The sequence below is a fragment of the Crocodylus siamensis genome, chromosome 7 (genome assembly GCF_052110815.1).
Source record: "Crocodylus siamensis isolate JL-2025a chromosome 7, ASM5211081v1, whole genome shotgun sequence".
In the NCBI taxonomy this organism is placed as follows: Eukaryota; Metazoa; Chordata; order Crocodylia; family Crocodylidae; genus Crocodylus; species Crocodylus siamensis.
Window position 1 is genome coordinate 2,499,186 of NC_143401.1, and position 21,235 is coordinate 2,520,420.

Here is a 21,235-nt window from a genome sequence, read left to right on the forward strand (position 1 = left end):
TATTTCTCTCTTTACAGATGCTCTTACCTCTGGCCTGGGATTCCAAAGCCGTACGACTGGATCGATGCCACTGGTTGCCAAGAAGCAGTAGCTTGGGTGAGGCTGCAGGCAGTTCACAATCGACTCATCCCCTTGCAGCACTCGCACAAGGTTGGTAGTGTCTTTCTCCCAGATGAAGAAGGAGCCATCATCCGAGCCACTGACGATGTACTGTGCATTGCTAGGGTGGAGAGAACACAGATACAGAGAGCAGAGCAGAGGTGAAGAAGCTAGCAGTCACAGCTTTGCCAAAAGGTGTGGGCCAGCGTTCTGGACAATTAAACCGCATCCAAAGCACTAAGGGTCATGGAAGTCATATGGGATAGAAGGACCCTTTGCTACAGATCACAGAATGAGGATGGGAGCTGGCTGTCCCTCGGTAGGAAAGCCAGCCCTTTGCCAACTTATCCTCATGCGCATACAAAACTGTAGTTCAGAAAGTTCGCTTTTGACAGACCTCTCAAATCCAGCTGGGGTTTCACTGATCATTTAAACGGCCTGCCAGTATCTTATACCTCACTACTGAATAATGAACATCAGAAACCTATGCACCTCCAGCTTCACAACTGGCTATTTCTAGATATGGACAAAGAGGTGGCTTTCTGCCTTCTTTCCCCCTCTTTCTAATTCATACAAACAGGCACACTGAAAAGATTGTTACCAGAAGAAAAAAGAAAAAAATCTCTATGCTTGTGTGTCATTTAACCTGTGACTCTAGAGAAACACAGAGGTGGCTTCTAGTTGTACTGACAGCGGTAGTCACATCACTAATACTTCTGATTTGTGGTTGGGTTTCCTCTCACAACCCTGAAGGCAGAGAGAGAGGCTGTGCATCACGACACATCCAGTCAATGGCAAAGCTCTGGCGTACTGTCCAGACGTGCGATGACAACATACCTGCCAAAGAAGTTGGCCTCTTTGATATCCGTGGTGGTGTTGCAGTGGCCACAGTACCGGTATTTATAGTCGTAGCTGCGCTCCCTCAGCACCATCTCATCTTCCGAAATGGAATCTTTGCGGCCAGTTGCTCGCAGCCGGATTGGGCCACTCCCTTTCTTGTCTTCAGCTGGAACACCAGTGAAGAGAAAGAAAAATTTCCCCTCTTTACACATCATGCTTTGGAGAGAAAGGGTTGTGCATGCAAGAGACTACTCAGCTGCCAGTTCTACCTGGTGGTTTACATAGGGAACAGGGCTTACCATGTGCCCTTTCTCTACACCGTTCCACCAACCTACTTCAAGTCCCTTCCAGCAGGGCCAACCCTAGAGCTCCCGTGCAATCCAAAAACAAGAAAATGGCTACCTTTCAGCTCAATGGCTCCCACAGTAGATATGATATCACAACTGGAGCACTTAGCCTAGTTCAAAAAGAAAGGGAGGAGAACTTTCCATACTTAAGGAGCAGCTGCAGCAAAAAAGACAGAGCATGACACATTTGGGGACCCACATCTCTCAGAGATCAGCTGTCGGTTAAAAAAAAAAATAGCAGGACTGGTCCTTGAAAGCATCAATTACAAAGGCAACTTTCAGTTAGAAGATCAAATCATTCTCTGGGCATATAACTGATAGCATCTAACAAGCCTTACTTTAGGGAGCTATAATTCCAGGGGGACATGCTTCCTTGGGTTACATTAACATCCAAAGACAATACAAGGACTATGCTGAGCACTGGCACCCACCGTTATCGCTTTTAGAGAAGAGGGCTGCGTTGATGTCTCGGTCAAGGGCATCACAAGCGCTGCTATGTGCCTGTTCCGGGAACTTCCCTTTAAAGTCATCCAGACACTCCAGTGCTTCCGCCACGTACTTCAGTTCGAAAAGGCAGCGGGCAAGACGGAAGTGGGCCTTCAGGTGGCAGGGGTTCAGGGAGATGGCCTTCAAGCAGTCTCTTAAAGCGTCATAATGATCACCATCCCTGCAGAAAAGATGAACACATCCTGGAAGTGGACAAGGCCTACGCATCCACCAGCCACTCCCAGTCCGGGAGCTATCTGGGGATTTTCATGTGGGGAGACTGGGGAAGTAGAAAAGGCTTCCCACTTGCTCATTAGCACCAATACCACTTGCCTACTTCCATCCCAGCCACCAAGTGAACCAAGTTTACTGACTGACACAGTACAGGACCATCGCCTGTCCAAAGGCCTGGCCACCTGCTCACTCCCCTGTCAAGGTATTGCATATAGGAAGCCCCATGCTTTGAGCTACCAGGCTACATCCTACAGAGCAAACATTACAGGTGCAGACTCCTGGCTAACCAACAGCAGCCCCTCCTCAAAGCAGCAGGGCTTTAGACCAAGGCCCTAGAACAGAACACAGCTTCCATTCCCCACAGACAGTAGCTCAAGAGTACCCCTGTGTGGCCAAGTAAGTAGCAGCATGTTTCACTGTCCAGGGATCAAAAACAAACAACTAACAAGGGATCACAGAACCACTGCAATTTTATATTCCCTATAAGTCCTGATCCCATAATGTGGCAATTCTTCCTGTTCTCAGTGACAACCTGTTATATATACCCTTGAGTTTGACAGGGAGAACTGATGGGCTCTGGAGTGTGTCAGACATTCTTGACAAAACTACTCTTAAAACACCAGGCAAAGCCACCCTGTCTTCCTTGCAGATTTAAATATCAGATGCAAAGATTAAGTGAATGACACAAGAAATATCTTAACCCTCTTGAGCAGAAGAGCCAGAGCCTAGACTGTTGGCACCAGGCTTTGAACACGTGCACAGGTGCAGAGTACTCAGTTTCATGGCTCTTCTACTGATTTCACACACCAGGCACAACATCTCTGCACCCTGAATGGTCAAGAGAGGGCACCAAGATCATGATAATATATGTAGGTTATACCTCTCTTTCTGGAGCCTGGAACTTAAGCCTCAGCACTGCTTAGTGCACCAAGCCCTTTGGTGCACAGCTCCACAGCCTCCTGCAGAAAGGTCCAGTTCACTTACCACTTGCGCTTCATGTAGGCTGCAGCTCTGTTCCCATACAACATGGCATTGTTGGGTGCCTTCTGAACAGCTTTGCTGTACAGCTGGATGGCTTGAGTCCACTGCTGGCAGGCAAAGGCCTCATTTGCTTGCTGCTTAATCCTTTCCAGATATGGAGGCAGCTCCATCTGAGGGCTGCGGACATAAGGAACAGTGGAGTCAGGATCTTCCCGGGGGGGGGGATTTAACCAAATCAGAGGCAAATATTTAACCAGACCAGACTACTGAAAACCTGATACTCCAGATCACATCCAGAGTCCATATTCTCCTGTTTCTGGCATTGATTTTTACCAGATGTGCCACAGGAAAGTACAAGCAGCTCTTATAAGTTGGGTAACTTGCCCTTAGGGGACTTTCTTTATAAGCCCATGAACTAAGAGATGGCTTATGCCTTGGAACTCAAAGACGATTGCTAATACTCATTTAACAGTGAGTGCTTTAATTATCCATATGGAGCCACTAAATCCTTTGAGTTCTACTAACACCTTTGGATCTAGTATCTCGTGGCAGTGAGTAGTGTAGATAGTGCTATTGGTTTAAATTTACATTCAGGCATGCAAGAGCTCTCTTTGAGATGTCCACAAAGCTCATTCATATGATTTTTGATATGTCAAAGACATCTGATAAACCAGCATTTTAAGGCACAGATGAAGGTCTTAAACTTCAAGTTTGCCTCTGCTTCTCCAATTCCAGGTAGTCCTTAAAAATCAAAGTAGGAAGGAGGAAAGCAGAGCGAATAGCTGGGAACAAGAAAGACCTTTGTATTCATCCCCAAGACAGTACTGAATCAAATGCCATTACCAACTAGTGGCTGCAGAGGAGTGCATGCAGCTATTCTGGTGGCATTAGTTCAAGCATGCAGCAAATAGGGACCCACATTACAACCGAGCCCTTTTGCCAACAGAGGGACAAGGGGACCCGGCGACAATCTTTCACCAACCACAAACCACCCTCTTCAGGTCAAGGAGCGGAGACCAGCTGTGGATAAGCACAGGAGTTCAGTGTCTAGGCTTAAGGCCAGGTATCAATTTTACCAGCAAAGAATTTTACCAGCAAACAAGTAAGAAGATCTCTACCAACAGGATCTCCCCCATCAGGCTCCTGAAGACCCCTAACAGCTAACAGATGAGCAAACCCCCAAGTGAAATACCCGGAGCAGTCACTAAGTGAGTGAGTTAAATGGAATCACATTCAACACAGCAGCTTCAGATCTAAACAAGAGGACAGGGCACAGAGCTCTCACCCAGACAAGTATATCTACTTACCTGACATGGGCTCGTCCCTCAGACAGCCGGAATCCATTGCTGTGGAGATGGATGCCGTTTGACACTCCGTTGGTTGATGTTTTGCCATTCTGCACTTCTGAAAGGGTGCAAACAACACACACACACCAAAGTTAAGAGGGAAACCAGATGACAGGCCAGACAGATCTCCCCAATCCAGATTCAGACCACAGCTAAGCAGCTACAATTCCACAGGCTTCAAAAGAGAAGTCTTTCCACCTCTAAGCACATAAATTAGGGAGGAATAGCTCAGATACCAGGTATGTAAGCACTACAAGTTCCCTCACACCAGAACTTGAAAGGAAAAAAGTTGGATGCACTTAAAGCCGTCTCCTCACATAATAGAGGACAAGATGAAGCTCATATGGAAGCCACCTTCAACAAGCTGGACTTGGGCATAAACAATCTACCATATCTGCCTTTGAGTACTAGACCACAAATGTTTTAAAAGACTGCTGTTTCAGACAGAAGGGTGGCTTTTCAAGCTATAACCCTTAGGATCATCTTAGGTTTTATAGGTGCCTGGAAAACAATAATTGAGAAAAATATCATGGACCTGATGAAGGTAGGGGCTGAGCAAGAAGGAGAAGCAAGGTATTTGGAGATTAAATCAGCATTGCAAGCAAGCGATCTTTGCTCTTCGTTACTTTTGAATAAGCAAGATAAAAAGCCCTTATCTCCATTAAACCTTTGAAGGCCAATAGCACCCACAATGCTTGCCCCTTCTACAGAGCTTCTCATTTTCATATCTACAAAACTGTGCCTGGAACACAAACGAGGGGCAAGTACTGTCATGTCCTTACTAGAGGTTGGCAAACTCAGGGAGGATGTGACAGACCAAAAGACAGATGATGTCTAAAGTGGGGCTAGAACCCAAAACTCCTGGCTCCCAGTCCCACACTCCTCTCTGCACACCTCCTTCATTAGCTTATCCAGAATACTCACTTGGGTTGAAAATATCATGAGCTGGCTTCCAATTGTCTTTTTTTTTTTTTTTTGTTCCTAAGCCAGCTTCCAAGTAGTTCAGTTGCACACAGGAGCAGAAACCAATGGTTAACAAAAGAAGAGTGAACTGAATATAACAGATAAGCAGCCACTCAGGACATGCCAGGCAGGTGAGAGGGTTGGGAGGGCTCTACATCCTCCCTGGAGCTGCTGAAAGGTTTGGTGTGGAGACACCCACTAATGGTGCAACGTAAGTGTACATGTGCCCTCTGCCGGACAGCCTGAAATAGTGCAGGCTCTGCCCAGAATCTGTTCCTGTCATTTTGCTGCAACTACAGCAGTGGGTGGGAAGAAGTTAAGGATTGAGACCATCTCCCCTCCATGTCCTGCCATTGAAGCTGTGGACTCTCCAGGTACTATAACTCAGCTGATTAAGGTACTTTTGGGGAGGGAAGAGAAAAGAGAACAGGGCTCTTTGATTCACCAATCCACCTTTGCTTGGGACCCATTCTGTCACCTTGGATTAAAAGAAAGTCCAAATGCACTCTTAGAGGCCCAGCCCAACCGAAGGTATTGCCATGAAGTGAGAATACAGCCCCAAGGCCTTCACAGTGCTAAAGACTAGTGGATTTCCAGTAGTGGAAGAGGATAGACCTGCCAACTTTATTCTTAGGCACAGTTTTTAAGGCTGTCCTTCACCCCTCACCCCCACCTCTTGGCATTTCAGTTACTTCTGCATACTTGCTCTGTGAATGGCTTTTGGACCAAATGTACAAGTCACACTGCAGAAATAGCCAGGCTACTCCCTGCCCCAATTCAGTTTTCTGGTCCAGCCCAGATCAGATTTCATGCTGGAAGGTGTCAGAGTGTATAACTTGGTTATGCCTGGCTCCCCCTTCCCTTGCAGACTCGCACTTACCCACTGAAGTATGGCACTTCTTTGGCAGGAGAAACGTGTATGGCCGTTGCTTGTAAGTCAGGTCAAATAAGTAGACCTAGAAGGCAATGGGAAACCATGAAAAAGAGGGCAGAAGAGTTCATGGACACTCTGATGCAAGAACTATAATAATGAACAAGGCATCACACTCCCGTATTGCTCAGAATTTTGCCTTCTGTCATTTTCAAAGTTTGGTAAAATGTTTAACACACACATGAAGACAAACAGAAAGCAGTATCCAGCATTGTGACTAGAAAATACAGCTTCAGAGAGAACTGTGCTAAGACATGGGAAGCTTGTTCTACTGAATCAATGGCAAGTAAATACAGCAAGAATTAACTGGAGACTGACTGGTTAGCAAAACTAAAAGAGGCTCCAGCTATAATAGGATAATATCTGAATCATTCTATAATACAACAGCTTATGCAAACAAGGCACTGAATCACTTGTCTATGGATATGTGACAATCATAAACATTCATCACTGGGGAAAGGAGGCAAACGAGTCACAAGTGAGGCAAACTATCTATAAACAAATGCCAAGACTTTCTTCCTGCGGAGCAGCCCAGAATTCAGTCCCATGAAGCCCTGAAATAAAAATGCACTGCCACATGAGCTGCCAACCCAGATCAGACCCATGATCCATCTAACCCAACAGCATGTGTCCAAGACCAAAATAAACACAGGTGCTGAGAAACATGCAAAAAGCCCTATTTGGAATACCCTGCCCAAAAGGCAAGTCCCACCTTAATCCTCACTAGTTAATACCATCAGCAGGATTTTCTTGTTTCACTGGAATCTAACCCAACCCTATTTCTGCAGGTGTTGATTTGCAACAGGAAGAGATTAATAATAGGTTTTACAGAGGACCCAAGAATGTCACCCAATTCTTGAAAAGAAAACTTAAATACTCTCAGTGAAAGCCACAGTCTCTACTTGCACCACTCATCCTCCAGACTCTACTGCAGAACTGGTTTAGTGTTTCACTGTAGATTTTAGGGAAGATTGCCAAAGTGGGTCACTCAGGTCAGGAAAGATTTACATCTCTTCTGGATGGGAGAAAAATTCATCTGCAAAGCCACTATGAAATACTACTCAGACTGAACACTCCATCTACCTCCAAGGGAAAGAAGGTCATTTCTAAGAATTAAAAAATGAATCTGGTCTGGAGAACCACCCTATTCATACTGCACTATAAAACATAGGTTGCAAACAGCCTGGCACACTGACGCTGCTCTGCAGAGTTTAAGTCAGGCTTCAGTGACCCCAGCTAATAAAACCTGCAGGTGAAGCTCATACCTAGACTTCAGGTCACAACCTACCTGCTCCCCTCCCATGTTAACCAACAGCTCCGTGCCATCAGGACTGAAGGTGACATATGTGGCTACTAGAACTCTCAGGCGATTGTTGTAGTCGGGTAGTTTCACTGGAAGATGTCCTGAAGAGAAGAGAGCCCCAGTATAAGGTACTTTAACTTGTAACCATCAATAGCCTGTTTCACCCTGGCCATTATGGTTTATGGGAGACTGCTGGGAGGAGCACGCACATGAAATGCAGTCACATTCTAAGCCATTTTATACCGTCACAGAGCCTAGGATGACTTCCCAGTTCCTGAAGTGCTCCAAGCCAGTGGTGTTCAATCTTTTCACCACGCAGGCTCACCAGGATCGAGCCTCACCCTCTGCCGCCCTTGCCTACCAGGATCAGGCCCTGTGAGAAGCCCTTCCAACAGGAAGGCATGGCACTGAGGACTGGATCTGGCCCATGTCGGGAAACTTGTTCTAAAACTTGCATAACTGTCTTTTCATGTCTTTTTAAAACCTCTTTGGCATGGCTATGCTTATGTGTGGAGGAACCAGACCTCTAAGACTCATGTTTGCAGATCAGCTCAAGCCCAAAAACAGTAGAACACGATTTCAACAAAAATCACCAGAACTGGGGCTTCGTGGCACTCACTAGAATTGTAGAACTAACCAATTCGTGGAAGGGTCCATATGAATACCTCATTTTCAACACTCCAGTGTGTCCCTGCCAGACTCGCTAGGGCACAGCCTAACACTGACTTCCTACTATGCAGTACTGAACGGCCAAAGAGACTGAGAGATCCCACAGTGGGACTTTAGAAAAAAAGCTCTTTAGAGAAGCCTCTCTCTAGTCTGCCTAGGAATATTCAGTCTGTGAGCACAGCAGTTCTAACTTGCACATATTAAGTGCTTTTAAATGCACTGAATGATGAGCAGAGATGAAGGAAACCATGCTGACAGCCCTAGAAACAAAAGCCCTGCTTCTCCACAGGATAGGGAGAGCACAAGGGTGTTGTGCTACAAGTATTTCAAGCAAGGTCCTGGCAGGGGTCTCTCTAGAGGAGGGTTTAAAGCAGGGGTGGGCAAAATGTGGCCCGTGGGCCAGATGCGGCCCACCAAGCCATTCTATCTAACTTGCAGGGCCCCTAAAAAATTGAGAAAATTAATATTTATCTTCCCCAGGCTGCCTGTCACGTGGCCCTCGATGGCTTGCCAAAACTCAGTAAGCGGCCCTCCACCCAAAATAATTGCCTGCCCCTGGTTTAAAGTCTACAGCTTATTCAATCCTTGATTCTCCAAGGAGGCCCCAACAAGGTGCCAACTAAGCTGTGGCAGAAGAGCAAGAGCAGCTCATTCATTACAGCTGGTTCAGCATCCAGCAGTAATAAAAGGTCATTAACTTTCCATATCAGGTATGAATTTAGAGCCTAAAAGGCAAGAGAGGAGGTGGTATCTGGTCCTTCCCCATGTTCATTCATTTGCATGTCTGTACTTTATGACTGTGCAAGGCAGAAAAGCAGGGCCAGTTCCACTTTTCATTACTCAAGAGCCAGTGCTACCTGGAGCTACATGCCACAGGATGTCTGCCCTGTCAAGCAGGGACTGCTTGGCTGGCATTGCATACATGCTGCCCAGCACACTAGGAACCTAGACCCTGACTACAGCTCTTAGGCACCAGCTTGAAACAGGCATGTTGGAGCAGCAGCAATACCTGCTACGTAGTACTGGGCCGCACCGTCAGGGAGGGGTTTCTGCCGATCACAGAATGTGTGCACTCCAGCCGAGGGACTCTGCTTCATGCTTTTTCTGACCAGAAAAAAGAGAAGTTTTATCATTACAATGTACAACTGCCAGGCTTCAGCCTGTCTGGAGAGAGACTTCTCATAAGGACATAGTCATAGATTAAACACTTGTGCAACTACAAACCTGTCCCAAGCAACCTCAAGAGTGCCAGGAAGTTGCACTTAGCCATGTCTAAAGGATGCTGGGAGGGAAGAAGACTTAGTACCATTGCACAGCTGAGTTGGATCACCACCAGCTCCTCTTGCTGCTCCCTTCCCACTATGCAAGGCCTCTTTCAGATCTTGTGTTACTCACTTCTCTGTCAAGAAGGTCCTATAAGTGATGGTCACTGTTACCTGTGGTTGTGGATCATGCGTATGTCATACAGCCGCACGAAAGGCCCACTAGCGCCCACCGCTAGGTAATTGTTATCCTGGGGGTTGACAGTGAGGCATTTGGCCTCCACCAGCTGCCCACAGTATTCAGTTAGGTCTATCAGGACTTCAGAGCGTTTGCTGTTCTCTCGCAAATCATACTGTCTACAAAAAGTAAAAGACAGATTTAAGTAAGCCATGGCGGTAGTAGAGAACCATGACAGTAACAGTATGAAGCTTCTCTCCATGCAGAGCAAGAGAAGAATTTGCACAACACAATCTTATTACTGCTAGACAGTAGCCTAGTTTTTATAAAAGGTCTGTATCGTGCAAAGAGGAAGAGAAAAGGGACTTTTCCTAAGGGCCTCTACTACATAATGGTTATTTTCATCTTGTATCCCAAGGTATGGGACACTGGATTTAATGCACTACACCTCAACATCTGGATAATCATCATTCTTAACAAGTCTATTTCGCATGGGGATTTTAGTTAGCACCAAAAGGAATGCCAAGTCTTGATCTCATGTGCATCAGATCTAGCATGAACCCTGGAACAGATTCTCTGAGGGCACTATCTTTAGTCATTTTAGTCTCTTTGATGATTCAAGAGCACAAATCACACGGGACATGCATCTCACCTTTCGTTTTTCATATTTATGCAATAATATCCTTTACTTAAAGTTGAACTGCTGTTATTTTTGCCAAGAGTGATTAAAAGTAAGTTCTTTCACGTAGGGATTGTCTCCTACTAGACCTACGTATAACACCAAGCATGATGGAGCCCTGGTCTGATATTGCTATGATGTTTCGAAGCCAGTAAGAATTACATAAAGGTCAAAAGCAGCAATAAGAATCAGTAATTAAGGGGTGATCCAGTGTTTTCCTTCATCATTTAACTGAACTGCCAAGCTAGCAGGAGGGAGCATGGATGTACGAGAGCTACAGGTATCAGCAACTGTTCAAATACGTTTTTCCCACCACCAAGAGATGTACCCTGAAATGACCAAGAGCTATTTACCTGATCAACCCATCCTCTGCTGCACTCCAGAACGTATTGGGCCACATGGGAGCCGTGGCAATGCGCTTCACCCTGTTGGTGTGGTCACCAAACATGTGGATGGTTTCCTTGACAGTCAAGTCATGGACATGCACTTTGGAGTCTGCAGCTCCCGTAATGAGGATCCGATCACCCGAATGCGGCAAAAACTGTGGAAAGCAGATTGGTCATTCAGACCAGGAAGCGCTTTGGACTCTTCACACGCTGCCCTCCCTCTGACAGAGAAGGAGGGACACACAATCACAAGACAAAGCATCCTTCACAGTGACCTACTCTCAGCTGGCAACTGCCAGAGCTCCCTTTACAACAAGCTGCAGCAGCCAGAGTCGCCTCCTGAAACAATGCCGAGATCATAATACGCAACAGCACAAGATGACAGGAGCGCCTATCTGTACAAGTAGTCAAAGCTTTTTTGGTGGAAGATTACTCTTATTTGCAAGAGGCAGAGCAACTCTTGCCATGTCAGAAAGCCCAAGACTGAAAATCTAGAGAGAGGGTTTTGCATTCTCTAATAAGCCATATGCACATGCAGTTCCGCTATTGCTGCCTGCCCTCAGCCTACAGCAGTGACCAGGCAAATGGAGCTTTTCTTTCTATTAAAGAAAATATTACTAAATTGAGAGCAAGTCTGTTTTCAAAATTTCAGTCAGTTAAGTCCCATTTCATAGGAAGATACAAATCAGTCAGACCGGTGGGCAGCTATCCAAGCTACAAAGGCTTTCACTCACCTTGACAGAGAAGATGTTTGCAGTATGTCCTGTGTGCATGGAAAGAAGTTTCTTGTGATGCAGTGGATCCCAGACAATGGTGTGCTGGTCATCAGACCCAGAGGCCAGCAAGCTGTAAAATCAAGAGGAGAGTGCTACACACACTGCTCCACTCCTGGCTACATTTAACTTCTCATCCACTCCTCCTGCAGGTTAAACCATTCACAACTAGGACTCAGGATGTATTGCAGCAGCTCTCAGACATGAATTCAGTGATTTGCAGGTTGCTTTCTAAGTAGGGGGGAATGGGTACCTGAGGGAGAGGATACTGCAAGTAGCAGAACACATCATCAGCAGAAGGTGTACAGGATGAGAGATCATCAGGTGGTGATCCCTGAGCTGTCAGGACTACAGACCAAGAACTGCTGCCCTGAAGCCAAATTTCTCCTTCAGGTACATGAAGTTCCTGTGATCTAAATGGATTTGGGTGGACAATGAGCAGAATGTGTCTCTGGGCTACCCAAGATGTCTTTCTTCTGCTTGGTTATTTTCTATGTGGGGAAACTACACACGGATGATAATGAAAAGAAGGGAGTTATTAGGTGGATGGAGTGAATACCGCATCCATGTAATGTGATCCCCCCAGAGGAGTACTTTGAGCACAGAGCAGGGAAAAATCTGCCATTCTAGTCCCAAATCAGAAGGATACAGCCAGCAGAGACCCACTGGGCCCTGACACCAGCTTAGTAGCATCCTGGCCCTCCAGGACAGGACCTTACATTTGTCATCAAGCCTAGTTCTCTTCTAAACTCACAATCAGGTCATTTCCAGTGACCTCCAGGTCCAAACAACAAGATAAGAGCCTCTTCTTGAAACCTGGATTCTGCTACGGTTCGAAAGCTTCAGCCCAAGCCCTCATTTATTTTACTGGGACTAGAAATCAATTGCTTATATGATGTGCAGCCTACTTTTGAGAAAGCCTGGGTTAGTTGCATCATACCCAAAGCCCAGCACATACTTACTCTCCTTTTTCATTCCACTCCAGGCAGTTAACACATCCACCATGACCCTGAGCAAAGAAAGGAAGAGAACATTACATAAATTGCAGATTTCTCAAATAGGACTGTTCCAAGACAAGGGCACAGCAAGCTCCCCACACAACTAGCTTTCATACAAGCAGCTTTTAATTTCAGCTTCACAGAGACACCCACCCACACCAGACAGGCACTTCCAGGAAAGAAACACACACTGTAACAGCTGGAGGGGGGGAAGAGAAAGGACATTTAGTGCTGAACAAAATGACAGCTCAGCCTCAGGAAGTAAAATCCTGCTGTGCACAAGGAAAGGTGACCGTTTCCAAAGCTCTTGGACAAGCTGAGATCACATGCACAGATCCTAAGGGCAGTAGAGGAAAATGCACTTTCAACACCTGTGAGAAGCATCTTGCTGTTGGGTGATCATTACTTAATACCTTTTTTGTCCTATTCAACAAAGCCTATTAACAGGGAAAGGCTGGAGAGTGCCATCAGTAGTTTCATAGTTTGTAAGGTCGGAAGGGACCTAAGCAGATCATCTAGTCCGACCCCCTGCCATGGCAGGAAAGAATACTGGGGTCAAACGACCCCAGCAAGATGTTCATCTAGCCTCCTCTTAAACACCCCCAGGGTAGGAGCCTGCACCACTTCTCTTGGAAGTTGGTTCCAGACCCTAGCTGGCCTAACCATGAAGTAGTGCCTCCTGATATCTAACCTAGTAATCTGGGGTGGGGATTGGGCTGAGAGGAGAATGGAGAAAACTAAAATTCCACCTATGTGGAAACTCATTCCTCATGATCTTTAACAAATTTTAGGAGCTTTAGACTGCAATGGGACAGTTCATTCACCTGCTTCTGGAAACACTGCTACAGTTCTAGATGTCATGCAGTTTGACTATCTGATTTCTTGTCAACTAGGAGATAAGAGGATTTCCCTACAGAGACTGTCAGCCACAGTGAAGATTAGCTGACAAGCCCTGGTCAAGACAAAATGTGCTATAGCTGCATTAGCAGAAGAACCTGCACATGGAAAAGCTAGCAGTGCACTTCAAACAAACTGGTGTGTCTCTACATACACAGAGACATATGAGGGTTGGAAGGGACCTCAGGAGGTTACATCCAGTCCAACCCCTGCTCCAAGTAGGACCAGCCCCAACTACATCATCCCAGCCAAGGCTTTGTCTATCCGGGTCTTCAAAACCTCCAAGAATAGAGACTCCACAACCTCTCCAGGTAACCTGTTCCAGTGCTTTACTACCCTCCCCATGACAAAGTTTTTCCCAATATCTAACCTCAACCTCTCGTGCTGTAACTTGAGCCTATTGCTGCTTGTTCTGTCATCTGCCCTCACTGAGAACAGTCCAGCTCTACCCTCTTTACAACCCTCCACAGGGAGTTGAAGGCTGCTATCAAATCCCCCCTCAGTCCTTTCTTCTCTGAACTAAATAAGCCCAGGTCCCTCAGTCTCTCCTCACAAGTCATGTGCCCCAGCCCCAAAACCATTTTTGTTGCCCTCCACTGGACTCTCTCCAATATGTCCACATCCTTTCTGCAGTGGGGGGCCCAAAACCAGATACAGGACTCCAGATGTGCTGAATAGAGGGGAAGAATCACTTCCCTCAATCTGCTGGCAATGATTCTCCTAAGGTGGCCTAGTATGCCATTAGTCTTCTTCACAACCAGGTCACACTGTTGGCTCATATTCAGCTTACTGTTCACTGTAACCCCCAGGTCCTTTTCTACACAGCTATTGCTTAGCCAGTTGGTCCCCAGCCTGTACTGGTGCATGGGCTTATTCCATCTTAAGTGCAGGACTTTGCACTTGTCCTTACTGAACCTCATGAGATTTCTTTTGGTGCAATCCTCCAGTTTGTCATGGTCTCCCTGGATCCTAGGCCTACCCTCCAGGACACCTACTACTCCCAAAAAGTTTGTTCCAAATGTTCTGTATATAGATTCAAGTAGACCCAGAAGGCAGGTTTGTTTCTTTTTGGCATTTCCCACTTACCTGTAACTCTCCTTCTAGGCCCAAACGTCGGATGAAGGGGTCGGTGACATGGTAATGTCGCTCAAAGCCCAATGCACCTTTTTCCTATATGTGGAAAAAAAACAAACCCACATATTGCACTTAGTTCAGCAAACACAGAACCCTTCTTACCTTTAACACAGACATCAGTTGTAAAATACACTCAGACACCCTCCCAGTGCCTCAAACTGTTCCCAGTACTGGCTGGATGCCTTTCCACTGCTAAGCTCGCATCTCTCTCAAACTAAAGAAGGCCTCATATTGTATTCCTAAGTTCAGGAGTAAAAAGGGGGCATATGGGGCGGGGGGGGGGGGGGAAGAAATCAATCATAATTTTGACAAGAACTAAACAACACAATCCCAACTGCCAGGCTCAAGTCTGGCAACCAATACAAGAAAGGAGAGAGAGAGAGAGAAAAAAAAAAAAAAAAAAGTCAGGGGCATGCACATTATGCTTCTAGCCAAAAAAGGAGTTTGCAGAAGGAAGCTCCATCTTGGGCAAGTACAGGCTAAAAGGCAGAAGCCTCAAGTCACAGCTGGAGGTTCACTCCAAATACTAGATTAAAGGCTGCTGGATGGAAAACCTACTATGGTCATAGGTTGTGTAACTCTAACAAAGCAATGAAGGGCGATTACATTACAACAAAAATCAGCTCTTCCATTTTCAGTATTCCTAGGCCACTCTCAGTATTTCTTTGGAGCACAGCAACTAGGGAGGAAATTGTTGTGACAGTGAACTGGACCACCTCCTTGGGAACCAAGGCATGTTTTTTATAGATAGGAATGGAGCAGAAGCATACAGCTGCAGTGCCACAAGGCTGGGATGCACAACAGGAGAGAGAATAGCAGCCAGACAGCTGTGGCAGTACCTCTGAAGGTCAGGAAAAGTAAGATAGTTGTTTTCCCCTCAAGAGATTCCCAGATACATGAGCAGATGCCCTGGATGGAGGAGGAAGGCTAATGGGAGAAGCAAAGAAAGGTTGGGACATCTAGTAGTTGGAGTACAAACCTAGAAGCTAGGACCCATGTCTGCTCAGCATCATGCGTTTAGCCAGTGGAAAGCCATGATTTCTACACTCCTATTTCCTGCTGTGTACAACAATGAGATGGCACCTACTCCCAGAACCCAGAGGTCTTTGTTGAAATAACTGCAACAGATCATTTGAAATGCCTCCCAGTAGGAGGATGTGGACAGAGGAGCAGGATGTACCATATCACAGTACAGTTGACCAGAAGCTGGTTTCTGAACATTAACAGCTATTTTTCCAGCTGCTAAAGCCAAATTTGAAGCAATTAAATTCATTTTCATTGCAACTTGCGACATTTTACACAAGTTCATCAATAGCATAGATAAAGCCTTCCTATACCCCATATGAGGTCCTGTAGTACATATGCTTCTCTTATTATTGTGGGATAAAAGTACTGGCACTCCCATTCTGCACAGGGGCAGATGTAACCTTAAGCAAGTGCTTTTGATCTGCATATGAAGCCTGATGTAGAGCAAAGAACTGAAGCCAGCTCAGAGTCCCAGGCTCATGCCCTAACCACTGAATAAGAGAGGCACAGAAAGGTTAAGCTACAGGCTTTTAGCCTCATGAGTTATTGGGAATAAAATGCTGTACTGGGAATAAATGCCAGTTCCCATTTCCTTGCTCTAGCTACTAGCTTACACTCCACTCTCACAAATACTATGAGCAAAGTTGCAAAAAATTTAAGGCCTCAAGCACTAGGAAATGATTGTATGTTGTATCAGCTGTTGTTATTCCTTTCAAGTTAATGGACATTTCATTAGTGAAGCTATCAGGACAACGGGAGGTTTTCCCCTTAGATTAAAAAAGAAAAAGAAAAAAACATGCCAAGCTGGCTCTGCTGTGACTAGATGATCTCTTGGGAACACAAGAGATGGAGGGTTTATGGAGGGTAAAACCTGACAGAACCATTGAGGGGACCTGTTAGCAACCCTTTACAGTAACCCAAATGACAGGAGTTTTGAAGCAGCAAGACTGTCTCCAACACTGGATTAAAAAACTGGCTATCTTGTGGGTTTTAAACTTCACAATTCAGTTTTTGCCCTACTGGAATACATTCCCTTTCCACCACACTTTGTCCAGCTCTTAAGGAAATGCAAAGATGTCAATGAATCAAAGAAAATTAGGGTTGGAAGGGATCTCCGGAGGTCCAACTCCTTGGTCAAAGCAGGACCATCCACAACTAGATCATCCCAGCCAAAGCTCTGTCCAGCCAGGTCTTAAAAGCTTCTAAGGATGGAGACCCCACCACCTCTGTGGGTAACCTGTTCCAGTGCTTTACTACCCTCTGCATAAGAGTTTTCTCTGATATCTAACCTCAACTTTCCTTGCTGCAACTGGAACCCATTGCTCCTTGTCCTGTCATCTGCCACCACAAAGAACAGTCTGGCTCCATCCTCTTTGGAACCCCCCTGTAGGGAGTTGAAGGCTACTATTAAATCCACCCCCCCACCCCAGTCTTCTCTTCTCTATACTAAATAAGCCCAGGTCCCTCAGCCTCTCCTCACAAGTCATGTGCTTCAGTCCTCAAAACATTTCCACTGCCCTCCACTGGACTCTCTCCAACTTGTCCACATCCCTTCTGTCCTGGGGGGCCCAAAACTGGACACAGGACTCCAGATGTGGCCTCACCAGTGCCAAATAGAGGGGAATAATGAAGTCTGAGAGCTAACAAAACCACAGCACAAAGGCACATGGCAGATATCTGTTGTGTGAAGACTAAGCTGCACTAGGTTGCCTGTAAAACCTGTAGCATGAACACTGAACTTGCTTCTTACACTTGAACCCTCCCACCACAATCAAGTCTTCTGGCTAACACATACCTTGATTTGCCGGTGGATGAGGTCTCTCGTAATGTTTGCTTTCGCCATCTTCTCGCAATGGGGCAGGCAGAAAGAAGTTATGGGAAGAGCTGCTGTGCATCCAAGCATTCCAACAGAGCAGAGATCCTCAGTAAAGGCATTTAATTACCTAGAGGGGAAGGAAAAAACCCAAACAATGTACCAAGTCAGTTATACCCAGGACTTAACTACTAACTAAGGGCAAGACTAAGTTCCCCCTGCAAAAGGAACTGCCGAGCCTCACACAAGATTCCTTCCAAACACTCAGGAGCAGGACACATGACCGAGAAGGGCATTAAGAAAAGATCAATGCCAGGAGGACATCTCCAGATAAGGACCAAGCACAACAGGAATATACCTGTAGCAATGAGTCTACACAGACCATCTCTATTTCCACGGGTACCTGTGAGGAGCAGAAACCTTGCAGAACTGACTTTCTACCGTACTTATAAATCTTGGGAGCCAACGGGGCGGTGGAAGGAAGCGACAGAATAATAAAGATACTCAGCCAATTTCACAAGTCTACTTTCTGTCCTCCTGTGCAGGGCAGAGTCTCAGTTAAAGGAAAATTAGTTGGGGGGGTGGGGGGTGAGAGGAGAGATGGACTAGAAGAGTGCAAGTGTTCCTTAGATGTGATAAAAGCCAGTTTGGTGATCAGACATCACTGCCATCCTGACAGCTGAGCAGAGCAATGGGAAATGGTGACTTTTTGAACACAAAGAGCAATTAAAATTTTCCAGTTGTTAAGCTAAGTCAACCCCCTGAAAATTAACCACGTTGGTTTAAAAAATCAGAAGTTGCCCAAGAGCTCTGAAGTTTTCAAGTCCTCCCCCTCTGCACTCGAGTTGTGAAATTTTCTTGCGTCTCAAGACCATTTCTAGCAGGAGGTCCGGCTGATGAAGAATAAGCAAGACGGCAGCTCCCAAGGAGGTTAACACACTAAGGACTGTTCCTGCCATTGTTTCAAATAACTAAACCCCGTTTTGAAAAATCCCATTTTTAAAACTCACCCTGCGTTATACAAGGCACTAAAACCAGTTGCTGAAGCTACTTTTTCCAAGAGTTCACGAGTGGAGCCAGTCAGGAGTTTTCCAACAAAACAGCTTTTCACTGGAAACTGCCGATCGGTGGAAACCAGCACACTGCACAAATGTATCAGCCCCAACTCACTGTTGGGTTTTGGTTAGAAGGGTTGACCAAGCTGTCAAAGCTTTTTCCAAGTGTGCATGGCTCTGGGAAAGATGTACCATGCAGGCCCTCCCAAGACCCAAGGGGGTCCCAGGTTGCAGCTGTGGAGCCCAGAGATTGTGGCAGTGTCAAACAATCGAACTCTAAATAGTCTTCCAGTTTCACAGCAAGTCTAGAAAAAACAAGAATGCTGGCTTATGCCTTGGAGCCAGGACTCAATTAAATAACACATCTTAATTATCTCAGACCAACTTTTTGGATGTTCCTTTCTGCAGGAACTTTAGAAACAACATCAACTTTTTTAAAAAGGGAATAAACTGATCAAAATTTTCCACGGAAGGGGAACTCTGACTTGTTTAACCATGAGGATTAGCCCAACTTGCTCTTGCCATACCACTCCCAATAATAAGAGCAACATTAAAGCTCCTATGTAAACCTACAGAAGTCAGGGATTGCTAAGCAGTGATGGAAAGCGGGCTAATGTTTTCAGTCATGAACAAAAACCCACTCTGGCTTGTACATCATCAAGGAGAGAGAAACAAGGTGGTCAAGTAGCACAGTGTTTCACCTCCAGAGACCTAGAAAAAACTCCTAGCACGGATTACAAGGGACAATGGGTTATTGTCTTCAACTCCTTCTTTGTACACATCACAAGAACAAAGTTTGCTAAGCTCTGGATATCCAAAGCGAGGGCCTGAATAGCAGAAGACGAGATCAGGATCACAGGAAAGCAGCGCGAGGCAGGAGCTTGCCCAGCACATCTCTCCTGCACTCAGGTACAGCTGGTACCATTGTGCTCCCTTTTTCACATGGGCTAAACCCACTCAGATTTAAGAATAAAGGCCCAAATTCATCCTTGTTCACACTCCAAAGACCACGACAGTAGGCTAAACACACCTCTTGTACACAGCTCGTATTCATCAAGTTGGAAGAAGTACACAAACCCTACCCTCCATGACAGTAGGAGAATGCAATCAGCTTTGGCAGTGACTACACCAAGGTCAGTACATAAGTCAGGAGTCTCTCTCTCTCCCCAACTTATGTCACCAGTCAATCTTATGCAACAAAATTACCCCTCTGGGCACCTACACTTGAGCCAGTTAGCCCCACACACAATTTATACCTGCAAAGTGTTACCAGAGAGCTGCCATGTATGTCCAAAAAATGATTATCCATTCTTAAAATGAACTCAACATTACCCCCTGTCATGCTGAACCACTGGCTCCCAATTCCTGGGCTCAATGTCAAAAGGCAGTGTTGCAAAGACATACAACTCAACATGATTTCATGCCAAGCTTTTGGCCAGATTATTAAGCTGTAAGGTTTTTGAGAGCTAGCCTCTGCTTACCCAGGCAATGGATCACTGGCATTGATTTATGCCTCTATGGAAACACATTCTTTAATGGTTAGAGCCTGGCGGCAACCAGCAATAAGGCTGGCTCCTTCCACTCCAGATGTTTGCACAAAAACACCTACCAACCTAATGAGAAAGTCTGTTCCTGCTTCCCTTCCCATGCCCAACGCGGATCAGGCTGACTCAGCAACTCGGAGGCAAACATCGGACTGCTGGGGCTGCAGAAGTGCAGAGCGCCAGGCTGTCACTTGTGCCCAAGGCCAGCCATAGGTAAATAAGCTGGTGTATAAAATCAGCTACTTCATCAGAGAAAGCATTTAAAAACTCCGCTTCCAGTTAGTCACTTTTCTGAAGTGCCTGAATGAAGATAACAACCAGTAACCTGAAATAGGGGACTAGGCTTCTCTGATTTTTGTTAAAAAGATTACCAGGTCAGAGGTGAGCTGTACCCGTGAGCTGTGCCCCGGGATCTCTCCAAAACAAAATGCTTCTCTTACTTCACATCATGTTGTCGAGCTATAGCATAGTTCTTTGCATCACACAGCAAGGATTATGAGACAAGCAAGGTCTTGTATCCCTTTACAGTTGGGACACAAGTCTCTCCTTTGGCTAGAGGTTTCATTACCTTCACTTCATTATACGTGAAACTCCACAGTTCTCTATCCTTGGTAGGCTGAAACCTGGGACAGCAGCCCCACTTACCCCGCTCCATGATTAAAATGACTCGAAATAACTCCTTCTAGACAGACCTCTTCTGTTCCTTAGACACAAAAGGTTAATACCCCAGAAGACTTGTATTCCTGGGTCCTATCCAAACCTTAGCACCACTTCTCTCAAAGCTTAGGCAAGACTAGTTGCTTCAGACAAATCCTGTTGAAACACTGCCTCTGACAGGCTGCCCTTCTACAACTTCTCTTCACCCACATCCCAAACATACACCCACCACTCGCCCTCCTCCTTCCTCTCCAGGACGAGACTTCTAAGTTTAGTAGCATTTTGGTTTTAGGAGCCCTAGCCCTAGAACAATACATGTGCAGTCACACAAGTAGACACCTCCCAACTGATAATGGACCCATTGTTCTTTTAAAGATCCCACCGAAGAAAATGCTTTCGTCTCTAGTCATCCCTTTAATTTTGTTCTATATACTACCGTGTGTGTGGGGAGGGGGCGGGGGGGTTATGAATATTATAAATATCTCAGATTGACCTTGTATCACACACAGGCCAATATACAGTCAAACTGCCATCTGGCTACAAGACACTCCAAATCCTGCCATTTGTTTGAAGTAGCCCGAGAAAGGCATTTACATGCTCTCAAAAGAAAGCTCCATTGACAAACCCTTCCTTT

The 21,235-nt window shown here is 45.8% G+C and overlaps 1 protein-coding gene across 2 annotated transcripts in view; it reads right to left on the reverse strand.

Moving 5' to 3' along the window:
• The window catches only part of WDTC1 (WD and tetratricopeptide repeats 1), a 28,733-nt gene that overhangs the window by 4,035 nt on the left and 3,463 nt on the right, over positions 1 to 21,235 (reverse strand). The window contains exons 2-16 of one of the 2 annotated variants that reach the window (XM_090057263.1): positions 18,356 to 18,705; positions 17,328 to 17,475; positions 14,459 to 14,542; positions 12,440 to 12,486; positions 11,439 to 11,550; positions 10,672 to 10,859; positions 9,636 to 9,818; positions 9,209 to 9,303; positions 7,516 to 7,631; positions 6,177 to 6,252; positions 4,295 to 4,391; positions 2,991 to 3,164; positions 1,718 to 1,953; positions 937 to 1,105; positions 28 to 220 (exon numbers count right to left, since the gene is read on the reverse strand). In XM_090057263.1, coding sequence (XP_089913389.1) covers positions 28 to 220; positions 937 to 1,105; positions 1,718 to 1,953; positions 2,991 to 3,164; positions 4,295 to 4,391; positions 6,177 to 6,252; positions 7,516 to 7,631; positions 9,209 to 9,303; positions 9,636 to 9,818; positions 10,672 to 10,859; positions 11,439 to 11,550; positions 12,440 to 12,486; positions 14,459 to 14,542; positions 17,328 to 17,435 — 1,878 coding nt within the window. In that variant the 5' untranslated portion in view covers positions 17,436 to 17,475; positions 18,356 to 18,705. The remainder of the gene's footprint in view (positions 1 to 27; positions 221 to 936; positions 1,106 to 1,717; positions 1,954 to 2,990; positions 3,165 to 4,294; positions 4,392 to 6,176; positions 6,253 to 7,515; positions 7,632 to 9,208; positions 9,304 to 9,635; positions 9,819 to 10,671; positions 10,860 to 11,438; positions 11,551 to 12,439; positions 12,487 to 14,458; positions 14,543 to 17,327; positions 17,476 to 18,355; positions 18,706 to 21,235) is intronic. The other variant, XM_090057262.1, reaches the window with a different exon arrangement.